We start from the raw sequence: 18623 nt of genomic DNA, 5'->3' as shown, positions 1-18623 counted from the left end.
AAGTGCTATACATATCAGCCAGAGGTCATTTATTCTCAAACAATCACAGTGATCATGGTGATTATCATCGCAACAGAATACCTTCAACAGATTCCTTGCATTATCAACAAGTTATCTTTCAAACAATCACAGTCTAAATCTTTTTTTTTTACCTCTACTCTTAAAGACTTCTCCGCAATTTAGGAAGTTATGGATGATTTTCTAGTGACAAAGATGTTATAATATTAATCGCGAATACAAGATTCCAGTAGTTTAGGCGAAAGAGGTATTCCAACTGCGAGAATCATATCTTTCTTGCGAAGTTATCACTACTATAGAGCGCCATAGTTTAAGACCTAGGTGGATAAACCCACACAACTCAAGTTAATTGCACATATATGATAAAGCGTGAAATCAAGAACTGCCTCAAGCTAAACGCTTTGCTTCGTGCACTTTTTCCGCATGACGGCATATCAGATGTTACTGAGATCGTTTCCGGTGGAGAAACACCAGATGTGAAATCTGACTCCCCTTGCCGTGTAAGATATCACTAGCGGACCCGCTGCCGCGATTCGACGTCGTGTCTGTCGGGATTGCCAATATGGCCGGGACACCCTTTCAATTTATGTAGCCGAGCAGCTCCTTGGTGCATGCCGCAGCAGTTGCAGCCGCGTAGTACTGCCAATCATCATTCTTATGAGAGTCAGCGTAGTCAGAGATACCGCGAATAACAATACAAGGAAATTCGGTCATCAGCCCAGCAGCCTCCATCTCAAAGCAGAGTACGTCTCCGACGTCGCGAATAATCATGTCTCTCTTTATAGTACTCTTCACCACGCGATCACCAGAGGCAATAAGTCCGTAGTGTATTTCGGGCCCCTCAAAGTCGCGAGGTATCCTGTGAACTCGCTTTTGGCTATCGCATGTTTCGCACGTTGTGTGTTGAGAGTTGTGAGAATAGCCTGCCTCAAACAGAATATCCAGGCTTCTAGAATCGAGGCTGCTGGATGGTTGTTGATAGACAGACAAGCGGTGTCCCCTTTGTAACATTGCCGATAAGAACTCGCAGACCTTATTTTTCCTTTCGCGGTGATCCGACCGCATCCTCACCACGGCGCTCCTCAATAGAGGTGGTGGCGGCGAAAGAAAGCCCTTACGTATAAAGCCATCATCTGTCTCTTTCCCTAAGTCGTACTGGACGACGCCTCCATACTGCTCGTCGGGCATACTTACCACAACGTCACCGAGGCGGATATCATGCCGTTTACTAGGAACTCCTCCACCAATGCCAGCGAAAAATCGCCAGCGAATAGATAGAAAGGTTCAGCCCAAGTTCGTAGCTACTATTGCAGCAGCACCTTTTCCTTGGCCTCCAGAAAGGCATGCGAGCACCACGTCATAGCCCATCAGGTCACCTAGGACATAAATGTTCAAGTCACCCTCTTTTGTTGGGAGGCTAGGGTGTTCATAATCTAGCATGTATCGAATAGCGCTCATTTCGAACTCAATCGCACACATAATCGCGACGGTGTAGTCTTCGTAAGCTCTTGCTGAACTCTGCATTATAAAATTGTTTCCAGCAAGGTATGTGTTGGGAATAATCCTAAGTCTCTAATTAACACACAAGAATGACCACAAATATCAGGCTCGCCAAGACATTTCTTACCTTGTCTTTTATGATACCAGTGCCTCGCAACACGTCGAAAGATTATTTACTTCATGAGCATCAAGACGTAATACATAAGATCCCTCATCATTTAAGGGATGCTTGGGGGCTAGTTTAGTAGACAACAAGTTCAAACATGTCTAAGCTATCCCAAAGGCAAAGTTGAAATTCTCTGCTATAGTCTCGTCCAAATTTCCGGACCCAAGGTCTCCAAAATGCTCAACAGCAGCATCCTCGAGAGGACCTATGATGCAACAGAAAATCTCTACGCAGATTACTCAGTTATCGCTACCTAGATAACTGAAAGTGGCCGGATTCAGACAGGCGCATATCACCTGACGGAAAGGTGGTGGAAAGCAAAGGAATTCTAGCTCTTCGAAGGCTTTCCAAGCTAAGTAATAGATATTATCTCCTGTGGGAATGTTTTTTCTGCTCAAAAACGACTCCAGCCTCTCACCGAGAAAAATTTCGAGAAGTATTGCTCCAAGCATGATAATATGAGGGTGTGGGTACGGCACGCCGGGTTAGTTCCTGGTCTTAGCTAATACGCTACTGAGAAATGGTCGGAGTGGAACTTTGGATCCATCGTGGAAGAAGACTATGTTTTCTCGTTTCCAAACAGCTTCCACCCGAGATCCACCATGGAGGTAGAGTAGTGCATATGAAAGCAGAATAGCAAGAGCCCATTTAACGTTAATATTCCAACATTTTTCCTTTATTAAAAGCAGTGACATCAGATCAATCTGGCTCTTCAGGCTTTCTCATTAGAACATATTCTCCCTAGGGCGCGATTGAGAAAGGGCGAGAGCGTCTTAGATCAAGATCAGATCAAGCCTGTAGTGATATAGATCATGAGACTTCAATAGATAACAAATACAATACTTTTCTAGAGGTTGCATACTTAGTTTATTTTGCAGAATTAGCTAGCTATTAAAGGAGACGAGTGAGCTATGGCGACTTACTTAACTCTTAGATCAGTGGTGATATCCAGCTCATGCCATTTCATCAGTAGACCAGCCTCAATATCCTGCCCTAGCAAGACACACAGTGATTTCAAGGTTAGCTTTTTACCACGCCGTCTGTAAGTCCCAAGCTTCAGCTTGAGGTCCATATTAGTACTGTAATAGCAGGTACATAACGCTGCACTCAAGGCCTTATCTAGAAATTAGCATGAACTTTCGTCCAGTGCCTATAAGTCTTTTAGGGCCTTGAGGTTTTCAAATTGATCTGCCATATGATTATCACGTTCAAATTCGTCCATTAGTCGCTCCATAGTCAGCTGAAGGTTATACCAGCAGCTCATCATGTTCAATAAGCAACTACCAAGGCGCTCAACGAGGCTGTCGTCCCATACAGTCTCTCCTTTCACCATGCTCTAAATTTATTTTCATCATCTGTCTTGTTCTACCTAACTGAACCATGAGCTTGTAGCCAAACTATTGCAGCCAGAGCACGTACCGCCGCTTCATCTGCTTGATCTTCCTAGTGAACAATTTTGAAGATTGTATCAAGATGTTAGGCTAGCTTGTATTTGTCCATCATCTCCATCGAACGTTCCATTTCGGCGTAAGTTGTTTAATTGAGATGCTGCTTGAGAATCCAATATGAGGTCTCAATATTGCGCAAACAGTTTTTTCGTTTATCCCACCGGTCGTACCAGTTCAACAGCTGCTTGCTCGTATGGGAAAGGGCGATAAGAGCAGCTTTAATCCACTCCAACTCTTTGAAAAGAGACTCGTTTTCTGTCTGCTTGCTCGATGCATTACCCATGTTGACTTATGAAGTGAACAGCACTAACCAGCACTGAGGTGGGAAAGTTGTGAGTCTCCAGAACCTGTCGCTGTGCCGACTTGGCTGATATTTGTTTTAGACTGCTGTAAAGGAGCTGGTGCAGGAGACGGCTGACATGATACATCGCACAAGAGAACTGACTTAAATAGCTCGAAGCGGGGTTCAGTCCTGACCATGCAGTGTATTTTGATTTCGCACAAATGGAAGACCGGGATGCTTTCCACCAAAATAGTGTTAGCGGCATGCAGGGTTGTTGAGGGTGCATTTCTTAGCTTGTGTACAGGCAAATGTTAAGCTCGGACACGTGGACCTATCACCAACTGCTCGCCAAGCTGACAAAGCCGTCGCGTTGAATTGGGCAGAAATCCCGAGGCAAGTAAGAACAGGGAGCACACACATGCTTTAAGTGTCTTAGCCCGCCTTCTGCCATCACTCCGCTCAGACCCGTTTCCAATTCCCAGCGAAATTGTCATGGCTCCAGTGCGACAGAGCGCCGAAATACGCGATTGCTCGAAGCGATGTTTCGAACTTTTCATGGAGATATTCCATCAGTTTAGGGACCAGGATAATCGCGACCAAAGCACCGTCAATGACAAGTTTTCGCGATTCCGGCTGTGGGCGTCTAACATTGGCGTCTTTGCAGATGATCAGTTATCTCTGGACTTTCGAGTGCGAGAGGCCGAGGAAGTTAAGGAGCTATTCATATGTCAACTAGACACCATTGAATCCCGGCTTATTCAACGTATGTGCTCCGAATTCTTCAGCTAGTTGAGCCCAATCTAACGATGGCTGTACAAGTAAGCGAGGAATTCGCTGTAGTAAAAAAGGATGACACTGTAGAATCGTTACCAGATAACCATCCGGAATGTTCTGACTTAGCCTCTCGTCACGAAAATCTCACTACGTTCGAAGAGTGGAGTCTTGATGAGTTGCTGGAGTCCATCCAGCGCAGCCTTGATTGGCTGCAGAGACTTTCCAACTCGATCAGAAAGGCTAGCATCAGTAATCAAAATAAGAGAGCCAAGGATTTCAACTTCGAAAACTATGGAGACGGGCAATTGCTGGAGACTGATGTGCGAGATTACTACAAAGCAAAAGTCCTGGAAATCAACCCTGGCCTGAAAGACGACTGGATGATTAATAGACTGACGGAAACGATGGTTTTACGTCTCAAACGCATTCTCTATCGGCAGTCTCGCCAAGTTGAATGGTTTTTTCCACAAGTTAAGCCCCCAACTCCAGGACAGCTTCCGCCTCAAAACACACAGCAACAAGGTCAACAAAGCTCGCCAACAATCAGCCCTGAGGAAAGACATTCAAAGGCCGCACCATACAATATCAGAACCGCAGCGACTGGAAATAGAAAGGCTACAACTTTAGATATATTAGTATAGAAACACCAGCAAAGTTACGAAAAGTTAGAGATCTCCACATCCACATCAGCGTCGACGAACCGCAGGTACCCGCTCAACCTACCTCCCCCGCCAACTATTACTACTGCCAGCAATAACTTCACATATCCTTACTGCCACCTGGTATTGAAGAGCAAAGTGTTCAAAGAGAAAGGGAAAGCCTGGAGGTAAGTGTGTAATATCATCTCAAGAAATGTTGACAATATGAGGTGGTGATTCTGACATGCCATTAGGAAGCACGTAACCCTAGACTTGGAGCCGTACATCTGCATCTTCTCTAATTACAAGAGCCAATTAGAAATTTATCCAACCAAAATGGAGTGGCTTTCACATATGAAAACTTCTCATCATATGAGATAGTAGTGCTTCGCCATACAAGCAGATCACAAACCATTCATATCCAAGACAGCTAAGGAATTCAAGAGTCACATGATTACGGCTCATTCCGGTGATTTCAGAACAGACGAACTCTCTCTCATCACCAAAATTAGTCACCAACCAATATCACCTACCATCAAATGCTGTCCATTCTGCGTCAATTATCCCACGAAGTCCCTCGATCTTGAGGAACACGTTGTTCAACACTTGCAAGACTTTGCTCTGCACTCGATCGAAGTCCCAACGTCCCTTCTTCCCATCCAGCCCCGGAATCAAGATTCCCTCACGTTTTCCACCGATGACGATGATGGGTTGGACTCCAAGGCGCCCACTCGATCCACAATCAAGGAATCAAGATTAACGTGGAAGCATCCTCTCGTGTTCGATGACAGGGATCGAAGCAGTGAAAAACCACCGTCCCCAGACTACAAGAAAATCTCTTCATTCGGCCAACTGATCAATGACGACTGCTGCTACAACCACAATGGCGATGAGTTCTTACCGAATGATAGATTCCTTCGCTCCGTTAACAGAAGTTGTGTAGTTGAAATTCTCAGAGCGGCAAACCTCGACACTGAACCCGGCCTCATCGACTTTGTGATAAACGATGCCACTCGTTTATTCCTGATTCTCGTATCAATGTCAAGCAATAATGACGAGAAGGTGTCTATATTGAGAACTCTGAAATATCATCTTTTCACTAACAGTTCACTCCCAATTTCATTTCACGTCACGCAAGATGCTGCCAGCCGCAACACAATTTGGAACTGGCATCCTGCAACGCCCGCAGGCAGGTTCGGTCCCCAAGATCCTCTTCGTGTTGCGGGTTGGGGTCACAACGAAAAAACGCTTTTCAATATCTATCAGTAGAGATTCATAGCCCCAACATTTGGAATAGGCCAACCGTTCCGCTTCAAGTTCCAGAATGATACAGTACTTCCATACACCACATTCCATCAGAGATCAGAAAGCATTAGATTCTTCAGGGAAGTGTCAAAGGTCAATATCCATCCAGCACATATCGAGGGCCCAAACATAGCTAGGGTAAGCACTCAACCACAGCCATCATATTCTTACATCACATTTTGACCGCGCCTTTACAGAATAAAGACAGCTCCATACCAGTTACATTAAAAAAGGCCAATAACGATCCTAAACTTCGCAAATTTTTCAATAAGAAGGCAAATAATCTCCAGAAACTGAGGGATTACAAGTCCAAACACCTAATCAAACCCATTACAGCCTATAAACATCAGGGAGATCGCTACCTCCTCCTCCCCTAGGCAGAAGGCAGGAATCTAGCTCAGTACTAAAGTCGCAATCCCAGGAACTCTTTAACCAACAATAAGCTCATTTAGCTTTTTAGTCAATTCGCCAGTCTATTCAGTGCTATTAAAGAACTGCATACAAGTAATTGTAGACACGGAGACTTAAAGCCTGAGAACATTCTGTTATTCATCGATATACACAACAACAAAACACTTCAAATCGCCAACCTAGGACTCACTACTTTTCACAAGCTGGATGCCGCGACTAACATCCGAAAATCCATAGATATTCTCACCATGACGCCGCCGGGAACGTCGCGTTATATACCCCCTGAGATAGACATAGATCAAGACAAGAACCTACCCGCCCACCCGACTCGTTCACAAGCATATGACATCTGGTCAATAGGGTGTGTGGTCTTAGAACTACTCATTTGGCTCGCCTACAGCTTCGATTTCATGATGAAATTCAGAAATAAAACCGCGTACTTCTAGGAGCAAGTAGTCAGCGAAGAGAAGAAGTATCAAGTTCAGTCCGATATACAACGTCACATAAAAGCTCTGTCTGCAAATTGGCAGGTGCAATCCGCATGTAGGGAGCTTCTGAAGCTTGTGCAAACTAGGCTTCTCGTCGTCAACATATCTGAGAACTGGCTCATTAGCTCGCCTGACTTTCGCGAAACAGCCTCTGCAGCTCACAGAGAAATGAGAAGAATCCAAAGAGAGTACTGCCCGGTGTGAGTTTCGGGGAAAATTCTCACGATAAACCAGTCGCTAACTCAAAAGTAGCTGTACGGATGATGGACTGGCCCCAGGGCACGATGATGAACACAACGGCTCTAAGCCTTCGCTGCCTTCTCGCGATAACAGCCTCAATACATACGCTGGCCTGGGCAGACTCGATCGCCAGGCGTTGGAAGAGCTGGAACTACGTTTTGAGCAATCTGTGGTAGAGAGTGATTACTGCGGTGTGGATACTCAAATCAACAAGGTAAGTGAAGTTGAATACAGAATGAAAGATGAGGAGAGTTTAGACATTAACTTTAGACTAGTGTAAGTCGACACAATTGGTCATCTAGTAGCAGGTTATAGTAGGAGGTTATACTAACAAAAGCAAGGGCTTAATACGATAGAATGAGAATTCTCATACTTTTAAGTATACCAAATTCATGGAGACCTATAGGCGAGCGTGTCTTCTCGTCTCCATCTTAGCCCGCTTCTTCCCGTTTCCCGTTTCAGATGGCTCGTAAGCTGTTCTACAGTACGGCCGTTATCATTGACAAACTAGTCTTCATGATCGCCCTCTTAGAGATTATCTATGGACTGGGTGAAGAGCAAGGTGTGAGAGATGGCCATTCAGTTGGTCTGCTTGACAACTTGAAAGAGAAGGTCATTCCCAGGTCTTACAAGTCGATTCAACTAATTTCAAGAAAGCTTAGTAGCTTTCGGTGTAATTTAATGAGTGGGAAAGGGCCATCTATGTTTTAGACGAAGCAGTAAATCGCATAGCCATGTCTGCGAAGCCCTAGGGACATATAAAGGGAAGACTCTGAGAAGAGTTTGAAACCAGTGAAGATGTTTTTCCTGCCATCCACGAATATATGCCTCTTTCCTAGATACGTCCTTACAGATTTTAGTGAAATCAGTGGGTGATTATGATCGCTAATCTGAAATTCATTAAGTTATAGATGCATGAAAGGCTTTGGGGGGGTGCTATGAACATCAGCTTCATGAGCAGCTCATCACATAGCCTTCTGAGACGACCCGTGGCAGCCCTCAACATAGCTACTTATTATGCACATCATGAACATCTCTAAATCCTGAATTTAAAAGTACATCTTCCCAAACTCTCAAGCACGATAAGGCTTATTATGCGAGTCTTCTTCGACACCATAGAAGTGAACAAGGATATTAGCAACATTCAGGTGAAGCCGGCGTGTCTTCGGGCCGCTTGCGCAGCCTACCACTAGCCCTTCCCCGTCTACCAAGTTCAGACGTAGTCATACACCTCCTAGCCTCTCATAACTTTTTTTAGACCTACCGAAGACGTCTGTCCTTTACAACGTCGTCAGACTCATCATCTTGCAATCGATACAAAGCGCGGGCGCATTCTTCAAGCTTGTCAGCCGCTGATCTGAGGCGCTGGATTGATTCTTAGTCCTTCTTGTCCATCTCAGATCTCGTCTTCCAATCCCATGCGTCCATTGGTACCTCCATCCGAGAGAGCTTATCCTTGATCCGTTTGTTTGTTGCTGCTTCGTCAACTATATTTCTCAACTCCATAGCATAGCTACGTACTTCCTCAGTGACTGGTTCGCACAGAGCCATCACACAGGGACTGAGATGCTTTAAATTCTAGAGGCTCATGCTGCTGAGAAGGCTCTCAAAGTTCTGGTCGAGCTTCTCAAGCTTCTCCGTTAACTCATAAGCAAAGACCCTCAGAGACAGCACATCACAGGTCCTATTACCATCGCTTAGTTAAAGCTTATAGTCTTAATTAGCTATTTGAACTATTCGTTAGCACGAAGATTTACAAGCTGACTTACCGAAGATATCCACTCAACAAGCTCTTTCTCGACAGAGCTATTAGCCAAAATGATTCTGCTTTTGGATTCCACGCGTAGTTCCGAATCTGGCTTGATCTCATTCAATTCTTCTTCAAAGTCAATCAGATCGACCGCCAAATCTTCAAGCTCATTTTCCCAGTTGCGATGCCTTTTCCGTTGCTTACTTCCCTAGCTATCATCGTCAATTGCAGAACGCTTTGCGCCTAGCTTCGGTGACGATAGCATAGCTCAATAGTTGCACTTGGGTGAAGCGACAGGTGCCGTCTGCTGAGATATAAATCGCCTTTGATCCCAAGTGAAGGCAATAGCACGGGGAAATGCGAAAATGTCAGAGGTTGTGATCCGAAACCCCATGCTTCAACTACCAGATACATGCACTCGCGACTTCGTGAACAGTGAATACAACGGCAAATCTTCTTGCCTTCTCGACATGGGACCATGGTCTTGAAGTTTGTTTCTTTTGTGGTAAAACATGTGCAGCCTGCTTTTTTTTATCGGTGTGGTAAGCCAGGCCATGCATGTGTTAACCACGTCGCTCACTGATCGGCAATAAAAAGAAAAGCTGAAGCAGGCTGTCACGCAAAATCAGATCCTCAGCAATTGTTTTGGACGCGCGGATCGCCGAGCCAGATGGGGGAATCAAGCCCAATGGATTGAAAGATGGGCTAAACAGACACTTTCCGATGTGAGTCTGTATGCAGCCTGCAGGCTGGGGAGTGACTTGGACGAGTGCCGCCTCCATTAGACTGGCGGTCTGCCACTATCAATTGGGCTGGCCGTGTTATCTCCTTCGCTGTGTACCACTTGATCGCCATACAGTTAGTCAGAAAATTAGACCTCGAAGTCCAGTATATCTTCACCCTTGTCACCCTTGGGCACATGCCAGCTCCGCGCATCTGTGACGGGCGCAAACCTGATTAATTGCATTGCAGGAGAAGGCACCAAGACCTACCTATACGAAAATTGTCCTGTTTGGGCGACTCGCACCAACAGGGTTGGAAAGTCAAGCCACGCAAAATGCGGTGGGTGGGCAGGCAAGAGTAAGGCGCTTGTTTTCTCGTTCTGGCGCCCTGCAGACAAACAGTTGATTGGAGCTGTTGTATGCACCCATCCTGGCAGAATATAACATTGTCTATTGGTACCCTCTTTTCTCGCCGCTGTGTGGCATGCAGGGAGCACTGGATCTCATCGCACACCCCTGCTTAATCTCATCCCTGACCCTTGTCTCTTCCGGTGCTCGAAAGACAACTGAACTCGCCCGCGCATATCTGGACGCAGCCAACAACTCAAGACCGACTCCTTTTGATCTGCCTGCCGCGTACGCTGAACCTACGGTCGGCACGTGGCGACTCTACCCAAATCAGTGCTGTCGGTGGTGTCTCCACCGCCGCCCACTTACGCCCGCGCGTTCTGATCCACCCACAGTTTTGAGGAAGGTTTTCACTTAGTAGGAACGCCCTGTTGCCGACTCGACTATTTTTTGTTGTCTCTTCGTCAAGAAATTCCTGAGGTTCCTCGCGTGTGGAAGAATGCACTTCATATTCATCAAATACTGACTGGAGTGGTTGAGTCAAGGCCCTTAGCTGCTCGCAACGTCACGAACGCTCAGAATATACATCTTTAACCATATCAGCGAAAACTATAGCCGACGTCTATTACAGTCAGGGGCAAATCACGCATATTACAGCTCGCAACTTCGTCGACGAAGAGCAAGCCATAGCGATAGTCCTATAACCTCAACTTATGGACGTCCATCTTTCTCCCTTTGATTTTCCTTTTCCCTTGTCCCCTCACGCGGCTATCCCACTCACATCTTCGCCCGTTTTAGAAGTCAAAGTGAAATTTATTGCTGTGAAGGTCCAACTTCGCCTCCATGATATCTACGCTAGCTTTTGCCAATTTTTTCTGCAAGGCTTAGCCTCTTTCCTTCAACCAGCGGTGCTCTATATACAGGTCTTCATCCTCCTCCACGTGTTCTCCCTCGCTAGCGTAGAGTGTCTTTGTCGATAAAGGGCTGTAGCCAACAGCTTGCTACAGTAGATAATGAGGCATCGTAATCCTCATGCCATACAATAGGGGATGATAACCAGGAACCACAATAACAAATGCAGTCATCACCTCTAGCTATTTCTGCAGAATACACATCATTACTTTATTCACCCTTAACAGTATTAGAACGCTCCTGAGATACCCAGACCCCATCATCTTATCTATAGGATCGTCGCTCACATCAGCATTTCTACCTGAGGCACACTAAAGCTAAGCTTCGATTTCTGCAAATCAGTCGACACTTTGCATAATTCTATATGCACATCAAGCACACAGGTTCAGTCCCCAAGTTAGCCACCTTACACCTCAGTCTTTCGCAACAATAACACTTTCACTAGACTAGTGAGCATCATAATAACCTAGATAACGAAATCCATGTGTGCCATCCGAGAACGTGCCGTTTCATAGAGCGCCAGGACGTCCATAAGTCACATTTTACACTTATCATGCTGCCACACCATACGCCACAATCAGTCACACGCTTTTATAGGTTAGGTCTATTTATAAAATCCCATTCTGCGACGAGGCACTCGTAGAGGTGAAGAATATCAACACCAGTGCATATTTCGTTCACTTAGATAGGAGGCACCTGCCGCATATCAGTATATAGGTCAACCAAGAGCACAAAAGGACCAAAGAGAATACATACCATACTAGAGGTGCCATAGCATCTAGATAAAGCCTAGGGAAGAATGACTCAGAAGGGGCGTAAGCTTATTATAGGGCGCCTCCTGTTCAGGATTACGCAAAACAGGGAGACCTCTCGGACAGGCATCCTATTTCCAACGGCGCAGATAACCAAACCGGTCAAGCTCTAGCAACAGCGCAAGTTAGCATGGAAACCCAAATCAATAAAATCTTACAGGCCATCAAGGATGCCGGCGGAGACTCACACGCTCCTGCCGTAACAGTCGCATTCCAGAGGGCCAAGCATCTCCACCGTGAATACCTCAGAATAGCACCCTAGCCTGTAGTACTATCTCTTCGCCGCTCAACAATGACTTGATGTCGGGACGCAAGAAGGTTTGACGGGCTAGATTCCTCCAAGCGTGAACGGTATCATTGCCGGTCGGCCTACCAGGATAGCCATTAGGATCATCGCTGAATTATCAACAAGCCGTCACTCCAGTTAGTGTTGAAGTACACATTGTTAGTGTCGACCTCGATTTCGACTGATTTGTCGTTGTTGGCGTCCGGGTTTGTGTTCCAAGTACTGTTATTCTCAAGCTCCTCGTCCGTCTTGTCCTGCTATTCGAGCCAAGATGTGCCCTCGGACAAGCCGTAACGGTTTCTCCAATTTGTCAAGTTCCCTGCATGTTCGCCTTGTGCTGCTGATGCATGCAACATGTGTGATGTTGTTTTGTGCTCGCTCGAAGGACAGAGTGGCTGCATGGCGTGTTCCGGGGCGGTCTGGGTCCGAGGTGCTTGTTCTGCGATGCCGAGACGCAGTTTTGGTCTCTGTTTCTCGCCCCATTTGCCGATGCTTCGTTCAACTATATGGAAAGTATCGTGGAGTTTTATGTCGGCGCGTGGGCTTATGGAGATCTGTATTTAGAGAATGGCTTGTTAGCAGGGAAGCGAAGATGCGAAGATACGGGGAGGCAATGGGTTTGGGGGTAGGCAGAAGACGAGAGGGAGCGGGAACTTTATTTTCTTAAGACTGACTGCTTTGATACGCTCGTCCGACTTGGGAAGAACCTAATCCTCATGCTAGCGAGTTCCATGAAAAAAAGGCAAAGATTTGGCGAGCGGAGACTGCAGGCGTGGTCTGCTCAAGGCGTCTGGGTTTGTTCGCGATCTCGGCGCCTCGGGCGCAGGTGTTGTCGACGTCGTCGCTTGTAGCCTAGCTGGACGGCAGGATCGTGACGCGGATGGGCGCCATTTGGCATGTATTGATGTACCTCGACATGCGGTATGGCAGTTAAGGATGCGTATGCAATGGACGCGTACGAAAGAGACGTCGGCACGCAGCAGATGATGGACGACGGAGATTTGGTCGAGGCTGCACCGTTGTGGGCGTCGGGTGGTTTGGGGTGCGCCCCTTTAGCGTCATCCAGCTAATTGTGAACCAATCAGCGGTGTGGGATCCGTGGGTGGGTAGCTAAAGATGCGCTACCCTCAGCGCTGTGGGTAGCTGAAAGTCAGCTACCTACACTGGGACGACTGCCACAGACAGCTGGCACAAGCCACAACGTACTGCTGAGCGCCACACTGGCGATGCTCTTGTTGTCAATCCTAGCCCGGAGCCACCTCCGAAAATCCAACGGTCCCGCGCATCTTTCTAATTTGCCCTCGAACCAAAGCGCCTAATGATTTGGGACACAGTGGGCAAACACATGTCGTCAGGGGTGGTCGGCTTCACGTTGCGCTTTCGCAAAGCACCCCTAGGTACGTACCGGGCTCGGGCCCATCTTTTCTGGCTCACCCAATGAAGCCATCGCGAGCCTGCACCATCGCCTGCAGCGACATATTGGCGGATGGACCTGTGAATTACCTCGCGATATAAACCTTCACATATGACCTTCACTAGTTGGAGAGTAACCAGTCTCCTTAAAAATACTCCAGAATATTAACTAGGCGCACGCACGTTAGCAGAGGATGCCAAGGGTGCAGAGTAGTGCAAGTGAGGATAGCCGCAGTGGCTTCATCACGTTCAGGGCGGAAACTTTTACAGGTCAGATTTTTATTAGAGGTCGATTTTAAAAAGTCGATTTCTAGTAAGTATTCCTTTCAGAGGTTGAATTTTTTACAGTACAAGGGTCGGGTTTTTCTAAAGGTTGAATCCTTTGCAGAGGTTGAAGTAGACTCAAGGACGAGACCGTGGGCGCCCCACCCTACCTTAGGCTGGCCTTATTACCTACCTTTTTCATAGCAACTCCCCTCCCCTCCCGCTCTACGGGGCGTTTTCTCAATGGCAGCTGGGCTGGGCTGCAACGAGATGCATGCGCACGCGATTGCGGATGATGAGAATGCATAAAGGGCATGCTTCCCTGAACAGATCGGATTTGTTTCGCAGTTGGAGCTGCTGTAGCAACAGTGGCAATACCTGAAGTACCTAAGGGATATTTCCTCAACTGTGATGGTGTCGGCTGGCGACTCTATACTGACGTCATATGCATGTGACTGCGCGCCGTCTACAGCAGACGCGTCGCGTATCGCGCCATCCCCGACGCGTTCTGTTTAATTGTCCACTCTGAGTCTTCTCATGGTGACTGCACCTTCCCTCTCAGCAAGATTTCTCTCTCTCTGACTTCATCACCGGCTGCACCTGCAAAGAATCCACCGCGTCTGTGGCGAGGCACCACCCACTTATTGACTCCCAGGGTCTAGCTGCCGATTTCAGCCCTAAAATCGGCAGCCCATTCCTAGACACCTGTTGCCAAGCAAGTTCTCTGCTGATTCCACGCCCGCTCGAGAGCCTGTTTGCTGACCCATTCTCTCCCGCAGTCCAGTCAATCACTGTCTAGATTCTCAATTCCAAGTCCCAAGTCGATCACCCCATCGTCCTGCCTCCACCTCTTGCAAAGATTCCGAGTTCGACGATATCTGCAACGCGCAGTGTTTCCACCTCCCACCGACCATCTTCCACATCCTCGTCCACGTCCACGCCGTCGCCGCTCGTCTCGACGTCAGCCATTACAAGCTCCCATTCGAGTACAACCCGATCGCCGGCCACATGCGCACACGACACGAGGCTCTATTCCCCCCATCGTGGCTGCTGGTGTTTATATCAAGCGTTTCGGTCAGTGTTTGGGAGTTGCCCTTGGACAGCTGGAGCACCAGCTCATGGCTTGCGCGGCACACCTTGTGCTACGCGACGACTCCCGTTGCGACACAATGCGCCGGGTGGCAAGGGTAGCTGCTGTGGGTTGCTGAGCATTATTTGACACGGGTCTCTCGGTTGGCGGTTGCTTGGATATCAGGAACGACCAGCCGCAACCTTCCCATGCTCGTCATATAGTCATGTTGCTCTGGGAGACCAATATGACCCTTCAACGTCCAGGGGTGTCAAGGAATCCATGACCAGTGCCATGATTTTGTCCGGGCTTTGGGGCCACAGTCTGTGCGAGACCTGCTAGGCAGTTGTCCAGACACTTCCATTCTCTTTCTCGTCATCATCATGTATCTTTCATGTCTTTTCGAACCCCATTCGTCGCCACAGCTTCCCATCGTCTCCGACCCACAATCGGCGACATTGGTGTCGTCTGCTTCCCCAAGCCGCAGTCTTGGTTAATGTTTTAGCGGTGAGCAGCCTGCCATTGTCGGCACCAGCATTCGTGGTCTTCGTTGGTGCAGGATCGGGTTCCTTCTTGTATTCGCGTTATACTCTCCGGTTTGCGCTAGATTTATCCCAAGCCGCGGGTGGGAGAGCGGTTCTCTCGCCGCTTTCATCTTTGTCCCGACACGTGCCTACTTGCTTCTGGCTTGCTGCCAAACGGAGACGTACATTTGCTGCTCAATCAGGGTGGCATCCAACGTGATGTCCCGCACCATGTTCTGCCCAAGTGGGAGATCAGAGATGCAAGATGCCCTCAGACATGCAGCTGCATCCTCCTACTAGGTAACGTCGCGACGAAGCTGCTCTTCTCCTCCCCTAAATGCCCAGCATGATCGGCTACGTTGACCCCATTTCTGAAGGGAAACCAGGGACGAAAGTGGGCGAACATAACAACAAAGACGACAGCGAGGACAAGAACAACGCCAGAGACAGGACAGAGTGGTCAAAAGTTCCTAGCAGACTCTTTCGTCACCCTCTTCTTCTACAGTTTTATGCGGTAGTCACTTCTATGCGTTCCAAAGTCTAGAACACACCTAAGGATCTACAACTTGAGAATCCATGCCTTAAGGACTGATGCAACTCAGACTGCCAAATCGGAGAGTTAGAGATTGAGACGGCTAGACCATTTTATAGGACCACGCAGGCGACTGCTTCTTATGTTTATTCTATATTACCCATGCATCTTGACATCCATCACATACTATCGCAACAACCTTTCCGGTCTTCCAAGCACCAAACGCAATACCAACCCACGCCTCTCCAGGGCGCTGAACACTCACGCTGACAGCAACGCCGTTATAACTCATACCACAGCCTAGACAACAGCCGTAGCCATACTTAACTTTCTGAATTTCAAATCCACTCAGTTCTTCACAGAACCCCAGAAACTCCAACAGATAGAACGCTAGCAAAGCGCACTAACAAGCAATAGTCAAAAACGCTCCAAACAATCAAGCAAATTCCTCCCCAAAAGCCCAAGTAGCCTAGCCACGCCAAAGATCGTTTCCCTACACTTCAAAAGCACATTTCGACTAGACCAGTTACAAAGCCTCAATAACACCATCTTTGCAGAAGGGGAGTCACAGAAGCCGACAAACCAGCTCTCTGCTTATTAAATCTTCTGCTGATTAAACCATCTATCTCATCATTTAACGTCTAAGGTCTAGGGCGCAAATGACGAGACAATCAAGACGCACTCAATAATCATACATATGCCACCTTCAGCCTCCAATAGCGAAGGATTCTCTTTCCCAACGCCGTCCAGGTGCTACTGCAGTCCTATTCACATATCCCTAGAGAAGAAGACCAAGGGATGCAACCCTCAGAAACCACCTCCATCTGGGAATTCAAAAGCATCATTTCAGAATAGCTAGACTTCACCCTTTGCTGCGACTTTTAAAACGCCACAACCTAGGATTTACTTCATAAGCTCTGCCAAGCTAGCTAGATTAGCAGGCAAAGACATTAGAGAATAGCACGCGCAATCCCAACAAGCTCTAGGCCCAAGTATCATCTAGAGGAGCGGAAAAGTCCCTCTCCCAGTCTCAGTGAGTGGCGAAGATTAGGTTTCAGCTGTTCTTTAGAAACTATACGATAATACTACTGCGATAACACTCTTCCATATCTCGCGACCTTCACCATCTGCCAAGAAGCTGCAGATGGACTCAGCGAATCCCAAGCCTTATTACCCGCCAGGCAGAGATCCCAATATAATACTCCACCGCCCGTCAAAGACCTCGCAAATTCCCTTACACTTTCCCCATCAACAAGAGGACATCACCCAAGGGAAGTAGCAAGCCATACAGGAAAAGCTGTAGTCCTCACCACATAACAATCTCCCACGACCATTAGGTCACGTCCGTTGTTGCTGTTATCACCAACAGTACCAACGCCACGCGCATTATATTTGCAAGCCAAGCCTAGCATCCAATACATACCTTTGCGAGCGCAGCCTAACCTTCAGGCTTTCCCTTCGAGAATGCATTCAGGCGGTAGCTCAACTTAGATTATAGAGCTCATATCATCTCAAAAACCTACCCAAACTCATCCACAGCACCATCTAACATACTCAGGAACCAGCACTACAAGACGCACAAGCCTCGCATAACTGCAGACATTCCGCCAGTGCCTAAGACATAAGCATGCTCGCTAATACGCCAGGGCTAGCTTCAGCACTAAGCCAAAATTGCCTATCAAGAGTGGGGTCCAAGGTTATAGAGGCACACCAACGAGACGCAAGCACCGCCGGCCAGCCATTCGATCAGGACCGCAGCGTGCGCCCACGCCCCTCTCAAGTTCAGCCAAGCTTCAGCTCCGCAGCCGCAAACATGAGCAAGGTCGTCAAGTCTATTCCTTTCCAAATACTACGTGGCAACCCTACATAGACCAATCCCTGCAAACAAGCTCGCAACCATGCCTGACCCAGTCGACCTCCAAGGCAAGCTCAGGTAGTGTGCCCAGTGATTGGCAGTGTACAATGAGCAAACGAACGGTCCCCCTGCCCCCCCCTGATGTTGGCAGTAGGACGAGGCAGCGTTAGGTAACGCAGCCAGCTGCATCGACCAGTGTCTCTGCTTTTGATCCAAGAGGTATCGGCGGTGATTAAGGATTGCAGAAGAGTTCGAATGCTGCACATATAGTTGTATCCAACCAGCCGGAAGCCAAGAGCTCAAGCGCTGCAATCGATTAACACACCGAGTTATTGATCCCTTGGATGGTCGTACATTGCTCTCCGATACCCAAGACCGATTCGCGAGCGAGCCTGTCTGACCATTGACTGTAGTTATCCCCACCGACCGTGGCAGACTCTGATTTCCGGCAATAATCCTTGTTGTCATCCTTGGTCGCGATGGACATTCAACTTCCAACTTGACTTCCTTCAAACGGCTGAGACGTTTTCCATCACCCTCTGCTACGAAAATATCCCGACCCCAAGCCCAGATGCAGAGGAGAATGACGCACAATGCGCACAACACTCTGCATGACATCCTGACGGTTCAGTCCGCCTTCTGCTCAACCTTCAATCAACATCCCTCCTTTAAACACAGACCCCTAGACCGCCAGAGAAGGTGGAGGTGACCAGTATGTGACAGCCTAACGAGGAAGTCGACTCCTCCCCGCCAGCGGGCTCGCCAGCTACGCATAGCACACAAGCCCCAGAGATCAGGGAGCAAGCCAATATATATCTGAACGGCACTTTGTCCTTCACCAATCCCGCCACAAAAGCTTCAGACT

General features: G+C 47.8%; 1 protein-coding gene across 1 annotated transcript; it reads right to left on the bottom strand.

Moving 5' to 3' along the window:
• Positions 1-597: 597 nt before the first annotated feature.
• On the bottom strand, positions 598-789 carry GCG54_00015244 (uncharacterized protein; the record flags this gene model as incomplete). Its single annotated transcript, XM_045415056.1, has 1 exon — positions 598-789. The coding sequence occupies one exon, from the start codon at positions 787-789 to the stop codon at positions 598-600; it is 192 nt and encodes a 63-aa protein (XP_045257700.1).
• Between the last annotated feature and the right edge of the window lie 17834 nt (positions 790-18623).

This window comes from Colletotrichum gloeosporioides (genome assembly GCF_011800055.1).
Source record: "Colletotrichum gloeosporioides strain Lc1 chromosome Unknown consensus_94, whole genome shotgun sequence".
Classification (NCBI taxonomy): domain Eukaryota; kingdom Fungi; phylum Ascomycota; class Sordariomycetes; order Glomerellales; family Glomerellaceae; genus Colletotrichum; species Colletotrichum gloeosporioides.
The sequence above is the reverse complement of the archived record's forward strand: the minus strand, read 5'-3'. Positions and strand labels throughout refer to the sequence as shown.